Source organism: Oncorhynchus mykiss, chromosome 14, assembly GCF_013265735.2.
Source record: "Oncorhynchus mykiss isolate Arlee chromosome 14, USDA_OmykA_1.1, whole genome shotgun sequence".
Taxonomy (NCBI): domain Eukaryota; kingdom Metazoa; phylum Chordata; class Actinopteri; order Salmoniformes; family Salmonidae; genus Oncorhynchus; species Oncorhynchus mykiss.
The window spans coordinates 3,691,861-3,709,665 of NC_048578.1; the positions used below are offsets into that span (position 1 = coordinate 3,691,861).

The 17,805-nt window shown below is 43.4% G+C and overlaps 1 protein-coding gene across 4 annotated transcripts in view; it reads right to left on the reverse strand.

Annotated features, from left to right (window-relative positions):
• The window catches only part of LOC110488572 (protein FAM13B), an 80,547-nt gene that overhangs the window by 46,485 nt on the left and 16,257 nt on the right, over positions 1-17,805 (reverse strand). For 3 of the 4 annotated variants that reach the window (XM_021560838.2, XM_021560839.2, XM_021560836.2), the window contains exons 2-6: positions 16,986-17,147; positions 16,108-16,288; positions 13,344-13,556; positions 12,947-13,124; positions 12,186-12,327 (exon numbers count right to left, since the gene is read on the reverse strand). In XM_021560838.2, the coding sequence (XP_021416513.2) occupies positions 12,186-12,327; positions 12,947-13,124; positions 13,344-13,556; positions 16,108-16,258 (684 nt within the window). In that variant the 5' untranslated portion in view covers positions 16,259-16,288; positions 16,986-17,147. Of the gene's footprint in view, positions 1-12,185; positions 12,328-12,946; positions 13,125-13,343; positions 13,557-16,107; positions 16,352-16,985; positions 17,148-17,805 lie in introns of all 4 variants that reach the window. The other variant, XM_036942703.1, reaches the window with a different exon arrangement.

Genomic DNA, 17,805 nt, shown 5'->3' on the forward strand with positions numbered 1-17,805 from the left:
ATTTGCATAAGTATCCACACCTCTGAATCAATACTTAGTAGATGCACCTTTGGTGGCAAATACAGCTTTGAGTCTTGGGTAGGTCTATCAGCTTTACACGTTTGGATTTTCTCCCATTCTCCCTTGCGGATTTCCTCAAGCTTTGTTAAGTTAGATCGGCAGTGCACAGAATTCTTCAAGTCTTTCCACAGATTTTCAATGGAATTCAAGTCTGGGCGACTTCCACACTCTTGTTCTGAAGCCATTCCAGAATTTCATTCGCTTTATGCTTGGGGGCCATTATCCTGTTGGAACGTAAATCTTCACCCTCATTCTAAGGTCATTTGCACTCTGAAACAGATTCTCAATCAAGGATTTGCATGCGCTTGGCTACATTCCCTGTTCCCTCTATCCTTACTAGTCTACCAGTCCCTGCCCATGGAAAGCATCTCCATAGTATAATGCTGCCACCAGCATGCTTCACGGTGGACACAGACATAGTGCTTTTCATTCAGGCCAAAGAGTTCAACGTTTGTCTCATCAGACCACTGAATATTTTTGCCTTATGCGCTCAGTCGATCACGTGCCTTGTTCTTAGGAGAAGCTTTTGTCTGGCCATCCAGATTGGTGAGGTGCTGTACAGACTATTGTCCTTCTGACAGGTTCTCCCATCTCAGCCAAGGAACTCCGTAGTTCTGTCAGTGGTCAATGGGTTCTTGTTCACCTCGCCAACCAAGGTCCTTCTTGCCAGGTTTCTCAGTTTGATCGGACACCCAGCTCTAGGCAGAGTCTGGGAAGTTCCATATGTTTTCCATTTCCCAATGGAGATCACTGTGCTCTTGGAAACTTTCAAAACTGTAGAAATTGTTTCATACCCTTCCCCAGATATGGCTCATCACAATTCTCTCTCAGAGATCTACGGCAGTTCCTCAGACTTCATGGTATAGTTTCTGCTCTGACATGTACGGTCAATTATGGGACCTTATATAGACAGGTGTTTTTCTAAATATTGTCCAAACAATTGAAATGGCCACAGGTGTACTCCAATCAAGTTGTAGTACCATCAAGGATGATCAAAGGAAATTGAATGCACCGGAGCTCAATTTGGGGAGTCATAGCAAAGGGGAGTGAATACTTATGTAATTGAGATATTTCTTTATTTTAAAAAATTATACATTTTGTTTTCACTTTGTCTTTATGGGGTGTGTGTAGATGGTTGAGAATTGTTTTAATTTAAATCCATTTAGAATTCAGTCTGTAAAAACAAAATGTGGAATAAGTCATGGAGGTATGAATACTTTATGAAGTAACTGTACAGTGTTTATATGATTTCAATAGGTTTCCTATAGAGGATTGACAGTATCATTTACAACATTCAAACATTCTCTGATGTGTGGACCTCCATCTTTGTGGTACCATTTGAAAGTAGAAATGTCTATTTGATTCCCATTTTAGTACATTTATCAGCCAAAACATGACACCCACCCTGTATTCAAGAGCATGTGTCTCAACCGATGGCGGGCACAAGACAATAACTCCAGTTGTAAAATTGGGTCAAAGCTCCGACATATGCAAATATGAAGAAAATAATAATCATCATTTACTGTAAAAAAATCGAATACAAAAATCTAATACAACCCTGTTTGTACGCTTTCAATTACAGCAATCTCAAACGTTTATCTTTTCCAGTGATGAAGACATGGATGTCTCCTGGTGTGGTGGTGTATACAAAATAGGTAAACACTGAGCACATTTCTTTCTTGAATGTTTTGGCATTCAGGTACAAAGAGAGAGAGAGAAAAAAAACAAAAAAAAACTGTCGGGGGAGGTTCTCTTCTGCACTGTTCAACTAACCCAGTAAAATGTGAAGTTGAGATGGAGTGTCACCTTGTTACCGCCCAAAAGCGAAAGTCGTATCACAGGCTCTTTCCATTTCCCCTGAAAACCGGATGCACACCATTTCTTCTGTCCCCGCTGAGGTTGGCTAAAGGATGAAATGTTTCAGAAAGAGGGCTCTGTGTTAGCCACTCAGCCCGAGCAAGTCTGCCCGCTCGCTAAGGACCAGTGGGTAGAGACAGCAAGGGGAGGAACAAAAGGGCATAACCTTGGCTAGGGCTAGCGCAGGGGCTCCCAAACTTTTTCCACTCGGGGGCCCCTCACGTCTATTTCTATGGCACTGTTCATGACAAACTGTTCACACCCCTCTTGGTGGTGGAGAGAATTTTGCAGGTGTAATGCTAATTTCCTGTAATTCTACACATTTTGTCATGGGGTTCAAAGTTTTTGCAGTTTTAAAGCTAATTGTCTTGCACTTCTATACATTTTTCCATGTCTAATGTGTATTCATGTGATATTTGAGTGACAAATAAATTACAACAATATCTATGGGCAAAAAATATACAAAAAAGTTAGTTGACATGGGCTAGTTGATCTGGACATTTTTGACAAGATATAAATAGCTTAAAGGTATGCAATGACTAACATGACAAGAGGAACTGATGATGCACGACCCAATTTTGAAATTGCACCTTGTGCATTCATTGTTTTATTTTGTTTAGACTACTGCAATGCTCTACTTTCCAGCTACCCGGTTAGAGCACTAAATGAACTTCAGTTAGTGCTAAAAACGGCTGCTAGAATCTTGACTAGAACCAACAAATATTACTCCAGTGCTAGCCTCTCTACACTGGCTTTCTGTAAGGCTAGGGCTGATTTCAAGGTTTTACTGCTGACCTACAAAGCATTGCATGGGCTTGCTCCTATCTATCTTACTGATTTCGTCCTGCCATACATACCTACACGTACGCTACGGTCACAAGACGCAGGCCTTGTCTCAACCTCTAAGTCTTTATTGAAGACTAATCTCTTCAGTAGGTCCTATGATTGAGTGTAGTCTGGCCAAGGGGTGTGAAGGTGAATGGAAAGGCACTGGAGCGACGAACCACCCTTGCCTGGCCGGTTCCCCTCTCCACTGGGATTCTCTGCCTCTAACCCTATTATGGCGGCTGAGTCACTGGGTTACTGGGGCTCTTCCATGCCGTCCCTTGGACGGGTGCGTATACTTGAGTGGGTTGAGTCTCTGACGTGATCTTCCTGCCCGGGTTGGCGCCCCTCCTCGGGTTCGTGCTGTGGGGGAGATCTTCGTGGGCTATTCTCGGCCTTGTCTCAGGGTAGTAGGTTGGTGGTTGAAGATATCCCTCTAGTGGTGTGAGGGCTGTGCTTTGGCAAATTGTGTGGGGGAGTTTATATCCTGCCTGGTTGGCCCTGTCCGGGGGTATATTCGGACAGGGCCACAGTGTCTCCCAACCCCTCCTGTCTCAGCCGCCAGTAATTATGCTGCAATAGTTTGTGTCGGGGGCTAGGGTCAGTCTTATATCTAGAGTGTTTCTCCTGTCTTATCCTGTGTGAATTTAAGTACACTCCCTCTAATTCTCTAATTCTCTCTTTCTCTTCTCTCTGAGGACCTGAGCCCTAGGACCATGCCTCAAGACTACCTGGCGTGGTGACTCCTTGCCGTCCCCAGTCCACCTGGTCGTGCTGCTGTCCAGTTTCAACTGTTCTGCCTGCGGCTATGGAACCCTGAACTGTTCACCGGACGTGCTACTCTCTACCGCACCTCAACTCTGAATGCTCAGATATGAAAAGCCAACTGACATTTCCTCATGAGGTGCTGACCTGTTGCACCCTCTTACAACCACTGTGATTATTATTTGACCCTGCTGGTCATCTATGAACGTTTGAACATCTTGGCCATGTACTGTTATAATCTACACCCGGCACAGCCAGAAGAGGACTGGCCACCCCTCAGAGCCTGGTTCTTCTCTAGGTTTCTGCCTTTCTAGCGAGTTTTTTCCTAGCTATCATGCTTCTACATCTGCATTGCTTACCATTTGGGGTTTTAGGCTGGGTTTCTGTATAGCACTTTGTGATATCGGTTGATTGATTGGAGGTCGAGCCTTATATTTTATTTTCTAATATACAATTGAATAGAGGAGAGCATAATATTCACTCAAATTCCCCTGCCTTCGGTTTCACTCTTGCAAGAGCGGGTATGCGGTTTTCTCAGTTACATTTTTCCAGGTTTACATTTTTTTAAAGCTTCGCTCTCTAAAAAAAAAAAAACTTTATTTTATAGAAAAAACAAAATGTGGATATTCTAAGTCCACAACAATGATTAAACCACATCAGACCACTGAGGTCTGGGAAAAATAAAGACAATTCGATTTTTGGTTGCAGCTACCCTTTAATGCAAGTGCACACCAGCATGAGACCGTTGTTTGGTTAGCGATGTTTCTTTAGCGCTCATGTGATTGCAGTGTTTGCATCAATTCAGTGGCCAATTGTGTTGCAAATGATAATTTCATTCTGCCAGGCATAGGCTACTTTGTAGTTAATATTTAATTGAGAAGGCTTTTGGAAAAGTATTTCCCACTATACTAGAAGGTTATGAATAGCATCATCGCTAAAGGCTACACAAAGTGGTGCATTTCTGTGCCGTTTCAGAAAGTTGCAGGAAAATACTAATCATTTTGTTGAGGTCTTATGATTAACTTGGGCAAATTCATGATCTTTCTAATGAATTCAATACATTTAGTTGAATTCCTACTAAGTTTTAATTTCTGGATTCCGTGATTCCGTCTGCAGCGCTGACTTTATAGGGCACCCACAGGTGCCATATGCCTTGCCTGTAAAAAAAATAAAATAAAAAAAGCCCTATCCCAGGCTAAAGTAGAGCAGCTTCATCAGAATGGGCCAGAGAAAGGTATCTTATGTAGAACAGGCCTGGAGGGAGACGATGGGTAACGGCAATGTCCCCATCACAACCAGCCACTCCAGCAGCAGAGTAGGGAGAAGCTGAGGAGAGAAGCTGGTAGGGAACCTGAGATTTATGCCTGGATTAATTACCAGGGACCCTTGTGAGCTGTCAAGTGCTCCTCCGCTACCCTGGCTCAACTCCAACTGGGTTGCTGTTTCCTTCTCCAATTAGCTGCCTACCTTCATCACTTCCTATCCTACTCCACAGCAGTACAACACTGAACCTCATCGACCCTGCAGAGCTTCCTCAGAATAGGAGGACCCTGCCTTATTCAGATGAGTGTCACTGTGCAACAGGATGACCTTTCCTAGAAACACAGCTCAGTCCCTCGCAGTTATGACTAGCCCAACCTTGCCTCAAGGCTACTACTACTCCTGATTAAATGCAGTGAAACTGAAGGCAAGGAAGCACTTCCCCCACTCCCTATGGTCTCTGGTCAGGCAGGATGGAATAGGCACTGCTGGCTGCCTGACTGTGCGGTGTGAGTGACTTAAGACTGACTCTCCAGGCTAACACTCCTTGAGGTCCGTTGGGAAACCCAGACGTCCCCGGAGATGGCCGCAGGTGTCGGTTCCACAGCTACGTCACCATGGTTATGTAAACACAGCGGTTACACATTATTTCTTCATACAGAACAGAAAGCCATTCCTGAACAGCATTTCCCTGAACTATTTGGTCACAAAACAGAGGGAGAAGAGTCATATGGAAGGAATGTGGCTTATCAGTCAGTTTCCTGTGTAAGAGTGACTGCCTCTGGAACGCAAATATGCGGCCGCAATTGAGAATTAGGTCCAGATTTGAGAGGGTGCAGCAGCACATCTGCCTAACGCTGATCTGAAGACTGCTGTGTGTGTGTGTGTGTGTATGTGTGTGTCGGGGAGCCATGGCTGAGAGGAGCTCATATACACCCAATTTACCACAAAATGTTGAGAACTTCTGGAGCAACCATTGCTACCTCATAAAGGCAGGCAGATGTAATTCAGAAGCCATTTCTCAGGCTCAGGACCATGACTGAACACTTGCTACCGACACACATCTTGGCATCTCCATGGGAGTAGAAGGCTATTATAAAAAAGGCATGCAGACAATAAAGGGAACTTCAACTCCACCCCAAAGCCTCTTTACTTTCTCTATTCTCTCAAAAGTTGTCTTTGGCTTGGGGCGGAAAAACTATCCCCAACATTTGACTGCTTTGAATAAACAACACTGCAGTAATTCCATAATCTCCATTACTTAATCTCAATTTTTTTCCATGGCAGTACCAGAGTGGCTGGAATAATGTTAAAACTCTACTTCCTCATTACGGAAATTCAAATGAACATATTTTCAATCAACACATGCATGGCGGAATGGAGTTAATTATTATGTTAGGTAATAACAACCAAAGACCATTATACCTTGACGTACAGGCTCCCTACCTCCAAGCATTCAGCCTTTAACCCATGCAGCAGGGTGAGTGAGGTTTTACAGTGCATTTGGAGAGTATTCAGACCCCTTTCCACATTTTGTTAAGTTACAGCCTTATTCTAAATAGTATTACATAATTTTCCCCCTCAATCTACACACAATACCCCATAATGACAAAGCAAGAACAGGTTTGAAAATGTTTGCTAATTTATAACAAAAAAAAATTTATCACAAGAAGGCTCTGGCTGGGCCACTCAGACTTGTCCTGATCCACTCGAGTTGTCTTGGCTGTGTGGTTAGGGTCGTTGTCCTGTTGGAAGGTAAACCGTCGCCCCTGTCTGAGGTCCTCAGCGCTCTGGAGCAGGTTTTTATCAAAGATCTCTCTGTACTTTGCTCAGTTCATCTTTCCCTCGATCCTGACTAGTCTCCCAGTGCCTGCCGCTGAAAAACACCCGACAGTATGATGCTGCCACCACAATGCTTCACCATAGGGATGGTGCCAGGTTTCTTCCAGACGTGACACTCGAAATTCTGGCCAAATAGTTCAATCTTGGTTTCATCAGACCAGAGAATCTTGTTTCTCAGGCTGAGAGTTTGTTAGTGGTGCCAGGCCACTAACAAAAAGGCCTGATTGGTGGAGTGCTGTAGAGCGTGGTCCTTCTGGATGATAGCTCCAGAGTTCCTCTGTGGCGATGGGAGTATGTCAGAGTGACCATCGGGTTCTTGGTCAGCTCCCTGACCAAGGCCCTTCACCCCCGAATGCTCAGTGTGGCGGGGCAGCCAGGTCTAGGAAGTCTTGGTGGTTCCAAACTTCTTCCATTTAAGAATGATGGTGGCCACTGTGTTCTTGGGAGAAATTTAATGCTACAGAAATGTTTTGGTACCCTTCCTTAGATCTGTGCCGACACAATCCTGTCTCGGAAAATTCCTTCGATCTCATGGCTTGCACAGTCAACTGTGGGACCATTATATACATTACATACACACACACACACAAAAATGTCTACAAACATTTTAACTTTGTCATTATGGGGTATTGTGTGTAGATTGATGAGGGAAAAATGTATACATTTTAGAATGAGGCTGTAATGTAACAAATTGTGGAAAAAGGGAAGGGGTCTGAATACTTCAAATGCTCTGCTCTCTTGGGTAAATAAATGAAACTAGCTCCAGTAGACAAATAATTTTGAGTGTGAACTATATAACTGTACTGTATTATATGGACCAGAATTACACACATTATTCAAACCATGATAAAGCAGGGAGAAAACATGCGATTCTGTTGCAGTTACAAGTATCAAATGAATTTGATTTTGAAATATATTTTTGTATAGTTAGAAGGCTGACGCATATATAGCACCAGTTAAGACTCTGGACACACTTACTCATTCCTTTATCTTTACTATGTTCTACATTGTAGAATAATAGTGAAGACATTAAACTGTGAAATAAAATAAAGATTCATGTAGTAAAAAAAAGAATTGAATCAAAATGTATTTCATATATGAAATTCTTCAAAATAGCCACCCTTTACCTTGATGACACTCTTGGAATTCCCTCAACCAGCTTAACAAGGTAATCATCTGGAATTTGTGGAATTTCTTTCCTTCTAAATGCGTTTGAGCCAATCAGTTGTTGTGTGACAAGGTAGGGGCTGACAAGGTAAAAGATCAGTCCATCAAGGTCAATCAATCCGGAACATTTTAAGAACTTTGTAAGTTTCTTCAAGTGCAGTCGCAAAAACCATCGAGCGCTATGATGAAACTGGCTCTCATGAGGGCCAATACAGAAAAGGAAGACCCAGAGTTATCCTCTGCAGCAGAGCTAAGGTCAAAATAAATGCTTCAGAGTAAAAGTAACAGACATCAACTGCTCAGAGGAGACTGCCTGAATTGGGCCTTCATGGTCAGATTTCTGCAAAGAAACCACTACTAAAAGAACACCAATAAGAAGGGGCTTGGCTGGGCCAAGAAACACAAGCAATGGACATTAGACCGGTGGAAATCTGACCTTTGGTCTGACGAGTCAAATTTGTGAGACCGGATGAACGGATGATCTCTGCATGTGTGGTTCCCACCATGAAGCATGGAGGTGGTGTTGTGATGGTGCTTTGCTGGTGACACCGTTGTGATTTATTTAGAATTCAAGGTACACTTAACCATCATGGCTAACACATTCTGCAGCGATACGCCATCCCATCTGGTTTGCACGGGTTGGACAATTTGTATTTCAACAGGACAATGACCCAACATCTCCAGACTGTGTAAGGGCTATTTGACCAAGGAGGAGAGTGAAGGAGTGCTGTATCAGATGACCTGGCCTCCACAATCACCCGACCTCAACCCAATTGACATGGTTTGGGATGAGTTGGACCACAGAGTAAAGTAAAAACAGCCAAGTGCTCAGCATATGTGGGAAATCCTTCAAGACCGTTGGAAAAGCATTCCAAGTGAAGCTGGTTGAGAGAATGCCAATAGTGTGCAAAGCTGTCAAGACAAAAGGTGGCTACTTTGAAGAATCTAAAACACAGTTGAAGTCGGAAGTTTACATACTGATTTTAAATGTATTTGGCTAAGGTGTTTCACAATTTCTGACATTTAATCCTAGTAAAAATTCCCTGTCTTAGGTCAGTTATGATCACCACTTTATTTTAAGAATGTGACATGTCAGAATAATAGTAGAGTGCATTATTTATTTCAGCTTTTATTTATTTCATCACATTTCCAGTGGGTCAGAAGTTTGCACTCAATTAGTATTTGGTAGCATTGCCTTTGTATTGTTTAACTTGGGTCAAACGTATTTGGTAGCCTTCCACAAGCTTCCCACAATAAGTTGGGTGAATGTTGGCCCATTCCTCCTGACAGAGCTGGTGTAACTGAGTCAGGTTTGTAGGCCTCCTTGCTCGCACACGCTTTTTCAGTTCTGCCCACAAATCTTCTATGGGATTGAGGTCAGGGCTTTGTGATGGCCATTCCAATACCTTGACTTTGTTGTCCTTAAGCTATTTTGCCACAACTTTGGAAGTATGCTTGGGGTCATTGTCCATTTGGAAGACCCATGTGACCAAGCTTTAACTTCCTGACTGATGTCTTGAGATGTTTCAATACATCCATAATTTTCCTACCTCATGATGCCATCTATTTTGTGAAGTGCACCAGTCCCTCCTGCAGCAATGCACCCCCCCCCCCCCCCCAACATGATGCTGCTACCCCCGTGCTTCACGGTTGGGATGGTGTTCGTCAGATTGCAAGCATCCCCCTTTTTCCTCCAAACATAACGATGTCATTACGGCCAAACAGTTCCATTTTTGTTTCATCAGACCACAGGGCATTTCTCCAAAAATGTACGATCTTTGTCCCCATGTGCAGTAGCAAACCGTAGTCTGGCTTTTTTATGGCGGTTTTAGAGCAGTGGCTTCTTCCTTGCTGAGCTGCCTTTCAGGTTATGTCGATACAGGACTCGTTTTACTGTGGATATAGATACTTTTGTACTCATTTCCTCCAGCATCTTGACACGGTCCTTTGCTGTTGTTTTCAGATTGATTTGCACTTTCGCACCAAAGTGCGTTCATCTCTAGGAGACAGAACGCGTCTCCTTCCTGAGTGGTATGACAGCTGCGTGGTCCCATGGTGTTTATACTTGCGTACCATTGTTTGTACAGATGAACGTGGCATCTTCAGGCGTTTGGAAATTGCTCCCAAGGATGAACCAGACTTGTGGAGGTCCACAATAATTTTAAGGTCTAAGCTGATTTATTTTGATTTTCCCATGATGTCAAGCAAAGAGGCGCCAAGTTTGAAGGTAGGCCTTGAAATACATCCACAGGTACACCTCCAATTGACTCAAATTATGTCAATTAGCCTATCAGAAGCTTCTAAAGCCAGGACATCATTTTCTGGAATTTTCCAAGCTGTTTCAACTTAGTGTATGTAAACTTATGACCCAATCCAATTGTGATACAGTGAATTATAAGTGAAATAATCTGGTCTGTAAACAATTGTTGGAAAAATTACTTGTGTCATGCAAAGTAGATGTTCTAACAGACTTGCCAAAACTATAATTTTGGAGTAATGACTCCAACCTAAGTGTATGTCAACTTCCGACTTCAACTGTATATTTTATTTGTTTAACACTTTTGGTTACTACATGATTCCATGTGTTATTTCATAGATTTGATGTCTTCACTATTAAATTCTACAATGTAGAAAACGGTAAAAATAAATTAAACCCTTAAATGAGTAGGCGTGTCCAAATTTGACTGGTACTGTATAACTTTCAGAATATTTCCCTTAATGTTATTAGCCTACCTCCTCTCTCACGATTGTTGCTTCATTCCTTCCTCGCTTTCAACAGGTAAATGAAATAAGTTTTGTTGCCTTTATTTTCATCATTCTAATGACATCCTTGAATAATGCAGGACTAGATTCAGAAGGCTTTCACTTCTCTTCACGAAGATTGAAGTCTGAATAAATAACTGCTATAGCCTACCACCATCGCGCGTTCGCTCTTCTTTCAAACTACCTGTAAGTTCTATTGGCTGCTGTATATAACATTTAGTAAACAAGAGCTTGCGTCCCTCTTCAAATAGTCTACTGGTATGAGAAATGCTAAAACAAATAATGTCCAGCAAACTATTCTAGTCTAGCTTTTCCTGCATGGGACTCCAAGAGCTAAGGAGTGCTTTTTAAGGGGAGAGGCCAGCGGAGCACAGGTGCGCGCATATTGCACAAGACACAGAGGCTATAAGTTAGAAGCTTATTATGCATAACCCATCATTAGCTACATATAAGGCTAACACTGCATTGAAATGAATTACCTGAAAGAGGTAGGCTAGGACATCTATATATGGGGCTATATATTAATCTAGAACAGGATTATCACTGATTTAAAGCATTGATATTGGAGTGAAAAGGTTGTTTTTTTTAACCTGCAGCTGAAATGTAATAAAATAATCCTTACAATTAAAAAAATAAGGTGATCCCCGAAAGCCAGATGGAGATGGGTAAATTAGATGCAAATTCTGTCTTTATAGTACTGTAGCATAGACAAGGCTGCAGCAAATTCATGCCTCCAGGTCACAAGAAAAGAAAGTTACCACGAGATACAGTAGGTCTACATGCACTGTGAACTGCGCGCCATACTGAGATGGGTGGTCTGTCCCCACCCTGAGCGTTGATTCATCATGCAGAGGCAGTAGAGAAGCCAGATTTAGACATTGCATATAATTTAACAGTTCCATTTTACGCCATGCTGTTCATATAATGTATTATTATTTACTGGTTTCAAGCAGTTATTTATCCCGGGAAAAGGGAGTGGAAATCTCAATCATCGGTTTCCCGCAATTCAACCCTACTGTAGAAATGCTGCCCCAAAAGAGGGATTGAATGTTAGCAAAAATCAGTTTCGTAGATCAGCAGCCTGTTTCTCGGCTACATCGTAATGTTGGGTCAGCAGAGTGCAGCAGCAACTGATTTGGGAGGCTAATACAGTACCTAGCTAGATAGCCTTTGGTGGAAGCACAAAGCATTGTGTGTGCAGCACAATGTAGCTGGTTGGTTAGCAGCATCCCATTTGTTTTATATGAAATGTGACTGGCTGAGCTAGCAAGTTTATACTAGCTTTCAAGCACATTGAAAATCTTGAGAAATACTGCTTGTTGAAGTACAAAACTCCTTTGCTAGATATAAAATGGCGCGACTAAGATTTCTTCACAAAAAAAACAAAAAAAAAACATTGACAGTTATTGTTTTAGCTTAGATTAATTCAGACTGTTTAGAGGCAGAAATTGGGTTCGGCAGATGATGTAACCTAGGTAATATTTTTTAAATGTTATGACAACACGTTGTGGCCAAACTACTTCTGATCTATCCCAATACTGTTTGCGAAATACGAGATAGATAAGCGCAGGCAGAATCAACATGCTGACGCAAGACAATGGCCCAGAATAGAACATCTCTAGAGGGGAGAATAGGAGTGTCCTTACCTGTTCATTGATGGAGCTGTAGTCGGTGGTGGAAACGTCATCATCCTCCGAGTCAAAGAACTCCTCCTGATTCTCCAGCAGCTCCGCCAGAATGCGGCTAACTGACTCCTGCTCCTTCAGATCCTCCACGTCCGTGTCTAAACTAAGGTTAGAAGATATGACCTCAGATCAGCTGTTATCATAAACACACATCCGTGTCGGAACTACAATATACAGACAAGAAACGACCTTAGATCAGCTTTATCACTACCATCCCACCTTACAATAAAGTCACTCATTGCATATTTAAGTTTAACTTTAGTCTGAGTAATCTGACTACATATCAGATGACTAAGAACTGGTGCTAGTAAGTACACAAAGATAAAAAATTCATATTCAATAATTAGACTCTGGCATTGACAGAACAGCTGTTCTCTCCCTTAAGTCAACATAACACGGCTGTTTTCAGAGCATTGGCCACAGACACTCATCTAGAAGATTCTCTTACTATTATTACGCAAAGCAACCCCTCACGTGGCTGCATACATGTCTAAGCTTGATCACCAGGGTGTTATACATTTCATGATATAAATTAACATGTTACCAAATATAATTTCTGTTCTATAAGCACTTATACAGCACCATCTCCTGTGAGAATTCCAGCAACGTGAGATTGCCATTATGCAGGTATGTACACGTAAAACAAAAGTGAACGCCAAGTACTAAAGGCCTGTGGAGGTATGGGTGTATGGATAGGCGAGGTGCAGTGTTGTTGGCCTTACTGGAAGATGTCTGGTCCGAATACCGCGGCGAGGGCGCCGACGCTCCAGCTTTCCTCCTGGAGCGAGGCTACGCTGGACAGGAAGCGGCACAGGAAGCGCAGCAGGCTGTAGTTAACCTGAGGCAGCTGCTGGAGGAAGTACTTCATGTTGCGGGCGAGCTCTTCCTCGCTGCTGTAGTCTGGACAACACACAACAGGGGATTGGAGATAGATGGTGCCAAGGGAAAGAAAGTAGTAAGAGAGTCAGATGAGAGAGAGAGAAAATGGAAAAAGATGAGAAGGAATTATGTGTAGCGCCTGTATAGGGGGTACAGGTCAGACAAAACAGAAACCGAGGAGGAGGATGAAGAGGAGGAGAATAATAATGATGAAAATGAGGATGACTAAGATGAGCTTACCTTGGTAGAGCTGCAGGATGTGGGACTGCATGCCTGCAGGGATGATGGGCTCTGGGAGCTCCTGCAGGAAGAGACGCAGCAGGCTGACGGCAGAGGCCAGGTCAGCCTCCTTCTCCAGGTCCACCTCCTCCCCAGAGTCATAGCGCTGCCGCAGCCACTCCACCCGCTCCGCGTTACCATTGACTAGGAACAGCCCCTCCAAATCCAGACGCCCTGAGAGCAACAGAGACAAAGAGGACAGCAGTCAATCACTTGCTGTCTGCTAAACAGTTATATATGAATGACTCCTCTCTGTGAGCATATCCATGAGGACTGTGAGTACAGCTTTCACTTTGAGTAGAATGGCTACATTAATTTCTCAAACAGATTCCACACTGATTTTAGTACATTAAACTGATCAAGTTGAAGGCCTAATTTCTCAAATTTGTTCAGTTGTACTATAATTTGTGCAGTTGTACTAACAGCTCAATCACAGGGCATATTACATGTAAGGGAGGAAGGAATGTTATTTTACCCACAATAGATTTGGTAAACGCAACCAAAAATGGAATTGCCATGGAAACGCGTGGGGGGGAGGGTCATGGGGGAAAAGTCTTATTGCCCCTCAGCAAAATTAGCCTACATTTAGGCTATTGTTTATTTCACACTAGGTTGAGGTCAAATCAGAACATAATGCTTGCATGGATGTCAACCCCAACACATGCTAACAACTGACTACCACCACCCATTTCTGTATGCTAGCTATACTAACCAGCTTATACGAATGTGAGTTTGCATTTAGCGGTCACTTCTAAACCTGAAAAGGGACAACTTCTAAATGTTGTGCAGTTAAAACAGCCAAATATCCAAATAGGATATACAAGTAAACATATTGTGGGCCTGTTACAATACATAAATCATGACAGATGAGGAATATCCACTGTGTTAGATCAGATTTGTTGAATGTGCGCCAATCTGGTCTGCATTCCATTGACTTCTTTACCACATCTATCCCATTCAATGTGCGTTGGTTGGTCGTGCAAGTGGGAGGGGGGTGATACTATACACATATACACAAGGAAGTCTCCCAACCAGGAAGAAGAGTACACCATCATGTCATTCCGCAACTCTGGTTTCAGATCTGCAACTAGGATTTGTTCAAAGTGAGCTGCCTGATTAAGGAAAACAGTGGGTGGGCGGTAGCTGTAAGGCAGAACACCCTGGTATGTGCCATGGACCCCCACCCCCCCTTCCCTCCATGCCCACCCTAACCCCACTGGGGCTACAGCAGCAGCTCGCTGGCCTGGGCCCCTGCTGCAGCTTACAGAGGTCTCATTAAGTCACAATTATGGCATCCCGTTCTGAGTGCAAACAGACAGATCAAAGTATTTTCAATGCCTGATTAACTTCTGGACTGCACAATTATCATTAATACGGCAGCAGGGGAATGAAAGGTGGTGTGTTTGGGGGGGGGGTGTAGTGTATTACATAACCATTCAATGTCTGCTTGATGTCACATTCAGTTGACTGGAGATATACCTGGAAATGAATCAAGTTGAAACGAAGGAGGAAGTGAAAATCCCTGTCATTGAAATAAGAACTAAATAGATGTTTATGCCTCTGGAGTTGCAGCTTATGCCAGTGTAGGATTGACTAGCTCTTTTTCCCCCTGCACCAAAACTTTCAGTAGAAAGGAGTCTAAAATGTTACGCAATGGAGGAAGCACATCTTTTTGATCGCAGTGCGTTTAGAGTTCAGCGTATCAAAGAGAGGATCTCTCCAAACAACATATTTGGTTTATCGTGATTCAACAAGTAGTCTTGGTTGACTGCAACTGTTCTTTTCTGCTCGTCTTAAGCCACGCTCACTTGTTCGACTTTTTAATTTTATTTAAACTAGGCAAGAACTAATTCTTACAATGACGGCCTACCCCGGCCAAACCCTAACGACGCCGGGCCAGTTGTGCGCTGCCCTATGGGACTCCCAATCACGTCCGGTTGTGATACAGCCTGGAATCGAACCATGGTCTGTAGTGACGCCTCTAGCACTGAGATGCAGTGGCTTAGACTGGGTGGGAAAACTGTCTCAATGGCCACGTTGGGAATTCTAAATTCACACAGACTCATTTGTCAGTCAAAATCAAGTTGCAACCCAGAAAATGAGCAGTTAATTAAAAATATAGGTCCGTTACTACATACTTCCTATCTAGTTTCAGATATTCCATTGTGGCCTGGAGTACAAAAACGTTATACATAATTTTTTACGTCCATGGGCCGTGGTTTGCACCCCCGTGGGCTAGGCTACATAGAACATGAACAGATTTTTACAAATGATAAAAATGCACACAATCATTTAATCTCTCTCTATACATCTATATCTATAAATAATCTCTGCTTTGATGTAGAACAAGTAGAAGCATCTCCAGTGGGGTTTCATACAGGAAACTGAAATTATGACAGGTAAAAGGTAATCTCTCTCTAAAGTACCTGGAGGAGCTGTCAAAACAAGCCACAACTATATAAAGCAAGACACAGTGGAAGAGTAATGGGATTTACTGAGCACGTAAAAAGATACTAAGGTAAATGTGATGCTCAAAGAGATGAATCATTTGCCAGAGAGAGAGTGCGCGTGTGTATTTTTTAGGTCCCATTCATGCAGCTCTCCTGTGTCGCACTCAGTAGATAGGCACAACTCTAAATAAGTTATTAGACAAGGTAGTGGCCTTCCGTTTGTTATCTAAGGAATACCTCTGCAGTTAGAAATGCAGTGCGTGTGTGCCACTCACCATGCTCCTCGATGTACTCTACGATGTGCCTGACCAGTAGGGGGACCTCCTGGCCTGGCTGGCCGCTCTGCTGCACCACATCTAGGGGAACCCCAAAAACCCTGGCTGGTGTCAGGGAGTCGCTGGGGGAAGGTGAGAGGCTCTTCCTCATCGCTTCCACAGCCGAGCTGTTTTCGAAGGTCTGGACACCCGCCAGAGCCAAACCACACAGAGGAGAGACAGATACACTGTCACAGGCTGTGCTCTTCATCCGATATACATATACAAAACAAACACACACACACACACACACAAGGCAGACGGTGGGGCAGGTCCCAGCATTATACAGATGAAATCTGACTAAATCTAATCGGGCCCTGTCTGACCCTCCCTGCCTGTGCAGCTATCAGGCCCAGCTAGCTCGGAGCAAGAGGGTTATGTAAGTATAGTGAGAGTCAACTGCAAGTGTGTCTGACAGCCATCAGAACAGGCATGTTTACCCTGCTAATAGGAGCAGGTACCTGGGCTTGGAGCACTAGCTACGCTCCATTTCAGTGACAGACTTCAATGATCTGTGCCCTATTAGACAAACACACACTGACCAGGCTAGCGGACCTCTCTAAAGATCAGCTCTGCTACAGGTCAGCCAGGGGCATATTAGGCTGTGAAAACAAATACCAATCCATCCAGACACCAATTACTGACTGCAGATTTAAAAATCACAGGAGTGTGTTGTCGGTTGTGTTGGAATGATTCACACTCCAAATGGCTTGCCATTTGTTATAGTAAACATGTTCAGGACCAGCATATTACATCAATGTTAAATGTACAGAAATGGAAATGGATTAGATTTTTAGGCTGCAATTTGACCTGTGTGTTGTTTATGTTGCTGTACTCACCGTTTAGCACTTAAAACACCCAGTAGTTCACCTTATCTTCAGCACCACTCACTAGCAGTGAATCAAATGGTCATCTATGGCTGCTTCAGGCTATGGCAAAAGATGAGCCTGTAGTTCCTCATTGACAGACCGCGAATCCTGATCAGGACTTCAGTAGCTAAGCTGCAGGGGAGAAAGGAACAAAAGTGTTGGAAAGAAGTTGCTTAGGTTCTGAAACCACAAGGCCACAATGACCACTTAATTGCCAAGAGCTGATCCACATTAAAAACATCAAAACATGCTTATTATAGGAACTAACGAGTGGCGCAGTGGTCTAAGGCACTGCATTGCAGTTGCTAGCTGTGCCACTAGAGATTCTGGTTCGAGTCCAGGCTCTATCGCAACCGGCCGCGACCGGGAGACCCATGGGGCGGCGCACAATTGGCCCAGCGTCGTCCGGGGTAAGGGAGGGTTTGGCCGGCAAGGGGTGTCCTTCTCCCATTGCGCTCTAGCGACTCCAGTGGTGGGCCGGGCGCATGCACATTGACACAGTTGCCAGGTGTGCAGTGCTTCCTCCGACATGTTGTGTGGCCGGCATCCGGGTTAAGAAGAAAATTGTGTCAAGAAGCAGTGCGGCTTAGTTGGGTCGTGTTTCGGAGGATGTAACAGGAGTTCCAGCGATGAGACAAGACTAACTACCAATTGGATACCATGAAAATTGGGGAGAAAAAGGGGTAAATGTAAAAAATACATGCTTATTATTACTGCACGTAGCCTAGTTCAAATGAAATGTAGTTCATCATTTGGAAAAACACCAATATTTCCATCAGATATACAATAG